The sequence below is a fragment of the Berghia stephanieae genome, unplaced genomic scaffold (genome assembly GCF_034508935.2).
Source record: "Berghia stephanieae isolate SIO BIC M18660-M18661 unplaced genomic scaffold, UCSD_Bste_1.3 scaffold3202, whole genome shotgun sequence".
Classification (NCBI taxonomy): domain Eukaryota; kingdom Metazoa; phylum Mollusca; class Gastropoda; order Nudibranchia; family Aeolidiidae; genus Berghia; species Berghia stephanieae.
In genome coordinates this window covers 1-8286 of record NW_027624404.1, presented here as the reverse complement: position 1 = coordinate 8286, position 8286 = coordinate 1, and the positions used below count along the sequence as shown (strand labels likewise).

The 8286-nt window shown below is 38.6% G+C and overlaps 1 protein-coding gene across 1 annotated transcript; it reads right to left on the bottom strand.

The window, feature by feature from the left end:
• Positions 1-1724: 1724 nt before the first annotated feature.
• On the bottom strand, positions 1725-7161 carry LOC144961594 (glutamate receptor ionotropic, kainate 1-like). The gene is made up of 3 exons (XM_078894727.1): positions 6956-7161; positions 4871-5092; positions 1725-2480 (listed from the first exon to the last, which is right to left on the bottom strand). The coding sequence occupies exons 1-3, from the start codon at positions 7159-7161 to the stop codon at positions 2387-2389; spliced, it is 522 nt and encodes a 173-aa protein (XP_078750853.1). The 3' UTR covers positions 1725-2386.
• Between the last annotated feature and the right edge of the window lie 1125 nt (positions 7162-8286).

The following is an 8286-nucleotide window of genomic DNA, read 5'->3' as shown; positions in this document are numbered from 1 at the left end:
AAAAGCCAACACCGCTTAAAGGCCACTCGTTTCTGATGTTAATCCATCGAATCAAAATGCGGTGAAATTCAAAACCCATCATTCTCATTGGTTGATATTGATTGTGGATAGCGGAAGTAGGTGGGAAAACAAAAGCGCTGCAGTTGAGCACTCACGGAACGACATCCTATGGCAACCCACCATCTAAAAAACGCTGATATGTAATTGTAACGCGAAGTCTCAGGTTTGAGAGTTTTGTTTGTTTGATTGTTTTTAAGGGTTTTACGACGCTTGCAACACATTTAGGTTATATCAGCGCCAGTAAAAAGGAAGAAAATGGGATAGTAAAAAGTTCTAGAATTACAATTGAAGCACCCAGAGAAAGTAAGACAAAGGGGAACTGGGAACAAAGAGGGATCATGTGTAGATTCCAAGAGCATACCACCAATGTACTTAGTTTGAGATTACATATGTCTCATCCGGACACAAGCACAAAATCCAACAAGAGGAATACACTCAAAATGCTTACATTATACAAAAAAAAATAACAATATAATAATACATAACAGGGAGATGATTTACAAGGAAAAAAATATCATCTCCCAAATAACAACTATGCATTTGACTGTTTCCCTCTCAGCCAGGACTCCGACGAGGGCCAGGAAAAAAACCAAGTAATCTCATTCCAAGAAAAAAGACAGAAAGCTTGTTGGATAAGATATAAGGGGATAGAAGACACAGGATGTACCTCCCTGCCCTCTACGGGAGGTCAGGATCCCCACCCAGGTTTTGAGAGTTTGTTTTGCTAAGATGAGGGTCATTTAAATCGAAAGATATTTGAAGGACGAGTTTCCTGGCCAAATTTTTGGAATATGGGTTTTTCCAGAATACGTCAGAATAGAAGCAGTCGTGAGATTGAAGCCTGTCACTTGCCTAACAAAGATGTCGCATTTCAAGACAAGGATCCGATCACCAAAATAAAGTGAAAAGTGTGTTATCATTAGCATTGCCCAAGGACACAATAAGCGCTAACCATTATCGGAAACTGACTCCGACGACCCGGCACGGCCATCCTCTGCCGTCTTCGGATAAAGACGTCGGGCACGGGAAAAATACTAGAATAAAGAGACGAGCCGCTAGACCTAGACATACCAAGCCCCGACGTCCTCTTCCGTTTTTTATTTACGAGTTTGGTATAGATAGATCTAGCCTTAGCGGCTCTTCTCTCTATTCTTAGTATTTTGTCCGTTTGTTTTATGGGGCTTGCAATACATGTATGTTATATCAGCGCCAGTAAAAAGGAAGAAAATGGGATAGTAAAATGTTCTAGAGTTACAATTAAAGCACCAAGAAAAAGTAAGACAAAGGGGAACTGGGAACAAATAGGGATCAGATGTAGATTCCAAGAGCATACCACCAATGTACTCAGTTTGAAATCACCTACAAGTCTCATCCAGACACAAGCACAAAATCCAACAAAGAGGAACACACTTAAATGCTTACATTACACATTCAAAATAATAATAAATAATAATAATAAATATAATAATAAATAATAAATAATAACAATAATAACAATAATAACAATAATAACAATAATAACAATATAACAATAATAACAATAATAATAATAATATAATAATAATAATTAATAATAATAATAATAATAATAATAATAATATATTTTAATAATAATAATAATAATACATAACAGAGAGATGATTTACAAGCAAAAAATGTCATCTCCTAAAACAATAACTATGCATTTGACTGTTTCCCTCCCAGCTAGGACTCGGCCAGCGCCAGGACAAAACCAAGTAATATCTCATTCCGAGACAAAGACAGAAGGCATGTTGGAAAACAGATATGGGGGATAGAAGACACAGTATGTACCTCCCTGCCACCAGACGTATCACTTTTGTTTTGTGATCGCAGCCTTGTAATGAAAAACGAGTACCGTACTTGGAATCCATCTTTATGTCAAGTGCGGCTGTATGGTCTAGTGGTATGACACTCGCTGTCGGATCGAAGGATCCTGGGTTCGAGCTTAGCTCGCTCGCGCATAGTTGAGTCCTTGGAAAAAAAAAGCTCTTTACTCACATTCTCTCATCGTACTCAGGTGTAAATGAGTACCTGGTCGTTAACAGCGTTGTCTCTGTCCGAAAAAAAATTGTAATATCGCCTATCAGGAGTCATGTCTTGTCCTACATGTTAAGTGTTGCTGTTAACCAGGGATCCCTGTAAAGCGCTTTGAGCACATTCAGTGGATATTGCGCTATATAAAACCTCATTTAAAAAAAAAAATTAAAAATTAAAATATTTATCGGTCAAATTCATCCGATAATAATACATAACGTTGAGAGACGACAGGTCACCGCTACAAAGTCCCACATCCCCTAGAATTCACTCAAATATCCTGTCCAGGTTGAAATTCACTGTCCCTAATTCCTCGAGCATCCTCGTGCCTGCTTTGTACGTTCTTCAGCCGATGGTGAATATCCTAGGGAAGGGAACAGGTAGACAAACTCTAAAATCAGACAAAACAGCAAGGTCAAGGTCACTGAACATGACTTATTTTAGAACCATTTCTGGGGCTGTGTCTAGTGTATTCTATTTTCGTATTACGAGTAGTTTTGATCCAAAATAAACCATCATCAATTTTAAGTTATTTAAGAAAACCTATTTTTAATAAATATTTTTTAAGCTGAGCTTTTATATAGCGCAACATCCACCAAAACGTGCTCAGAGCGCTTTACAGCTCAAACGAAGTCAACAGCACCACTTAAGACGAAACATTATCCTTTGTAAAATTAACACAAAGACAAACCCCCCCCCCCCCCCCAAAAAAAAAAAAAAAAAAAAAAAAAAAAAAAAAAAACAAAACAAAACAAAACAATCTGTAGGAGTTCAGGAAATAGTCATAATTGCAAGCATCCGGTATTTGATTGTTTTGGTTTGGTTTTTTTGTTTTGGTTTTTTAACTATTTTTTTAAACCAATATTTAGGCCCGTCAGGAAATCTGTCCAACAATGAATTCCATAGTGTTAAGTTCCTGACGTTAAACTTAATTTGAATTTAAATTCCCACCCAGTTCTGTAAAACAAAAAGAGATAATTTATGATAAGAATTAACAGCGCATCACTTCCACAACTGATTGTTTTGTGGGACAGAGACACCGCTGGTACTCTTTTTACACCTGAGTGCAGTGAGAGAAAATGTGAGTAAAGGGATTTCTCCAAGGACTTTTCCATAGACATGCGCCGCTCTGTCAGACCGGGACTCGAACCTTGGACCGTGCCATCCGAAGGAGAGTGTCCCTCATACCACTAGACCACAAAGCTGTACTGTACATTTTACAGATTCTCACATAGTCGGACAAAACTCGGACAAACGGAGATTTTTCGACGCTTAAAAAAGAAAAAATTCTACTTAAATATTGTGCGGCTATGTGGACGAGTGGTATGTCACTCGCTTTGGGATCGTAAGGCCCAGGATTCGAGCCTCGCTCGGCGCTTATTTGAGCCTTTGGTAAAAGCTCTTTACTCATATTCTCTCCCCGTACGCAGGTGTAAAATGAGTACATGGCCGTTAACAGCATTGTCTTTGTCCGAAAAATTGTAATATCGCATAATAGGCATCATGTCCCGTCCTACATGTTAAATATTGTTGTTGACCAGGAACCTATTGGAAAGCGCTTCGAGCACATTTATTGGATATTGCGCTATATAAAAGCTCAATTTTTTTTTTCAAAATCGTCCGGGGTTTAAAAATTAACTTTTTATTATTTAACCAAGAAGATTTGTGAAAAGGAAATCCTTTACTATTAATAGATTTTTCAAAACAACTTCAAATTGATGTCTTTTTGTCAACGTGTATATATATGCAGGTCTGACATCCCGAAACCGCTTATGGACAATATTTTTCGTCATTTTCAAAGATTTCCATTTATTATTATTATAATGGGGCCATCAGGAATTGGGTTATCAGACCTTCAAATAAGTGCACGTCGCTTGCGTGCATTGCCTTGCTTCGTCTGTTAAAGAATTTACTTCTAGTTCAAGACACAGTCTCAGCTAATGTTGTTTTGTTCTTTGTTTTTCAAGGATTTTACGGCGCTTGCAACACATTTAGGTTATATCAGCGCCAGTAAAAAGGAAGAAAATGGGAGAGCAAAAGTTCTAGAATCGCAATTAAAGTACCCAAGAATAAGTAAGACAAAGGAAAATTGGTTCAAATAGGAAACAGGTGTAGATTCCAAGAGCACACTATCAGTGTACTTAGTTTGAGATTACCTAAAAGTCTCATCCAGACACAAGTACATGTCCCCACTAAGAGGAATACACTCAAATGTTTACAAATAAGAAATAAAATCTAACTAAATACATCACTTAAAATGAAGTAAATAATAACGTGAAGTTGAATGTAAGCTTCAATTTAATTACAAAAACAGATCAAACAACAGTCTACGCGTTTTTATATTTCCCTTTCTAAACTGCATTACACAGTTCCTCCCCACCTCCCCTCTTTTCACTTAATTAATTGCACAATTTTTAGTAATATCTAGTATTCTATTTTAATTCGTGCTTCATTACAAAGGAGCATAATATTTCCTGCCAACCAATGTTTTGTTTATTCATCATAACTACGCCACTACCACCACATCATCTCATTCATCTGTGGTGTTTCAATCATCCTGTTTTGTTGATAAAGGGGGAAACCCGAAACGTTCATTTGATCTGTTTTCGTAATTAAATTGAAGCTTACATTCAATTTCACGTTATTTTTATTTATTTCTTCGAGCTTCGTCGGGCAGCAACATTTACACTACTTAAAATGAAGGCAAACCAACGCATCATTTTTTAACAACCCTGAACACGTGACCGTGGCCTACCCTTTGCGTCTTGAGACCACGATCTCGGCCACGAGAATGAGAACTGCAAGAACGAAGCCAGCAGTGAGGACCAGGAAAGCCCCCGAGAACAGTTTGATCGTGATGCTGTGGGGGGACAAGAGGCCCAGCCCTTTACCCTTGACCCCGTCAATCACGGGCCTCTCCTCTTGGTAGACGTTGTGGGTCACGTGACAGCCACTCAAAAACCATTTTTCTCTCAAGCTGAAAGAGGACGAAAATACAACAAATCGTTACGATCTTTGTTATTGTCATCGCCATCGTAAACGTCATTATCGTCATCGTCATCATCATCATCATCATCATCATCATCATCATCATCATCATCATCATCATCATCATCACCACCATCACCTCTACCATCACCACCACCATCATCATCACCTCCACCATCATCATCACCTCCACCATCACCACCACCATCGTCATCATCATCGTCAATATCATCATCACCACCACCATCACCATCGTCATTAACTTAAAGAGTGTTATAATTTTTATTTCCTTTCCCAAACTTTGACAGTTAATTAGAAAGAAAGAAATTCAAATCCCTTCACAATTGAATTCAATAGTCTGATGTCACGTCGCCCAGCAACGGCGGCCATCGTGGTTCTAAACAAAGAAAATATGTACTTTTTATTCTTCATGGTGGCTAGAACTTTTCATATGTCATGTGATCAGAATGTGTAAAAGTCAAAATATGATCAGATTTATAATGTTTTTTTTTTCCTCTGGATACGCTTTTATGCTCGTCGGAGAAATCTTTCAATAGAGCGTCCGCCATTGTTCCGATAGTTTAGAGCCAGTTACTAAGTCACCATGCGTCGTTACGAGGGAAGTGACGTTAGGACTGTTGAAGCGTATTGGATCCTATTAAAACTCAACCTTCAAGCTATTGACATTTGGTTATTTTTCAGGCTTTTACGGCGCTTGGGACACATTTGAGTCATGAGTGAGTTCAGCGCCAGACAAAAAGGAAGAAAATGGAACAGTGAAAAAATTCTAGAATTACAAGTAATGGTACCCAAGAAAAGGAAAGATATAGTGTGGCTATGTGGTCTAGTGGTATGACACCCGCTTTCGGATCGGAAGGTCCTGGGTTCAAGCCTCGCGCTCGGCGCATAGTTGAGTCCTTGGAAAAAGCTCTTTACTCACATTTCTCACCCTACTCAGATGTAAAATGAGTACCTGGTCGTTAACAGCGGTGTCTTTGTCCGAATAATTGTAATATCGCCTAACAGGCGTCATGTCCCGTCCTACATGTTAACTGTTGCTGTTTACCAGGGACCCCTTGTAAAGCGTTTTGAGCACATTTAGTAGAATTGCGCTATTTTAAGCTCAATTTTTTAATTAATTTATTTATTAATTAATTTTTTTTCCTCATTTCTTCATTCTCGTTTTTGCATGCTTGTCATGATGGGTGTGGAATTACCTTAAAATGAAGAAAATGCGAATGAAGAGGGGAAAAATGGAATTTATGAAGTTTCGTTCCTTTTATTAATGTTATTAATTGTACAGAATCCAAATGTGAATGGCTGTGGGTTATTTGTATTCTGTTTGCCTGTTCGGACCTCATCAATAGAAACTTTATGACAATAAACTGAAAAAGTTGAGTGTGGAATTCCCCCACCTTGCCCTACTCAGTTTGAGATCACCTAAAAGTCTCATCAAGACACCAGCGCTCACTGCCGTACTCAGAAAAAACAACAAAACAACATATTTGAAAATTTGGCCAGAAAACTCGTCCTTCAAATATCGATAGATTTAAATGACCCTCATCTTGGCAAAAACTCTCAAACCTGGGACTTCTCGAACTGTTCAAGCCTCATGCGCCTGCTGGCGAACTGTTCAGGCCTCATGCGCCTCATGGCGAACTGTTCAAGCCTTGGGCGCCTCCTGGTGAAATTGTTCAGGCCATACGCGCCTCCTGGTGAAATTGTTCAGGCCATACGCGCCTCCTGGCGAAATTATTCGGGCCATATGCGCCTCCTGGCGAAATTGCTCAGGCCATATGCGCCTCCTGGCGCTGAGAGAATATCAAAGGTTCCAGTAAGGACTAAAACTTACAACTCAATCTTGCCCGTTTCCATCAGGTTGAGGATCACGTGATTCATGTCCTCACAAACCGTGGTTCCTTTGCGACACACAAATCCCACTGTGTCGTCACCCACGGGGCCTCCGATGATCATCTTGTTGCAGGGCTCCTTACTGGCCAGGTAAGAGGCCGACGCCTCTTCCATGAACACGGCGTACTTCCCGTCTCCTTCCTCCATCTGATCAATAATAATAATGGTAATGATAATAATAATGATAATGATAATGATAATATAATAATAATGACGACGACGACGACGACGATGATGATCATGATGATGATGATGATGATGATGATGATGATAATAATAATAATAATAATAATAGTAATAATAATATTGATGATGATGATGATGATGATGATGATGATGATGATGATGATGATGATCATGATGATGATGATGATGATGATGATGATGATCATGATGATCATATTGCTGAAAACTTATATAGAGATGTAACTCCGAGACACCAGACTCTAAGCGCTTAAATTACAAATTAATTTGGATGAAACATACTCATTCACACAAACAAACATACACACACACGCGCGCACACACACACACACACACACTCACACACACACACACACACAACACAAACCAGACACCTATTGTGCTTCTCATATCATCTACTAAAATCGAAACAGATATGTTTAACCTTCTCCTTACCACCTATTGGAAAATCGTCACATTTGTTACGATCGTCATTGTTCTCACCCAGATTTAATTTCTTTCTTTGCTATAGCTACTCGTATAAAAACGTGACATTCTGTAATAGAGCTCACATTGTCGAACAATACTATGTGTAGAATGTGCTTGTTGCTTTTCTGTTTGAGTAAGATATTTCTGTTTTTGTGTAGGGTGGGTGTGAAGTTTTGGGGAAAATTCTGAAAATGGCCGGTAAGGAGAGGGTTAAGCGAACGATTTAAATTGACAACATTCTTTTCTGATCAAAACAAAAATAAGATTAGATAAATTAAGATAAACCCTTAATCTTTAAGAATGTTGATCGATACCATCAGAAAGAGGCAGTTTGTTACGATTTCTGGGACATGTGTGGAGAAAAGACGTAATAGAAAAGTTGGTAACATCTGGGATGATCGAAGGAAAGAGAGCTAGAGGAAGATAAAAAATGACATTTTCAAATAACCTAAGAATGGCCAAATGTGATTTTAAAAGCAACACGTTGACTCCACGCGCAGGGGATCGTGATTCGTGGATGAGACAGTTATTGACCGGCGACGTGATCAATAGTACAGGCTATGATTGATGATGATGACACTTTAAAAACTTGAGCTTTTA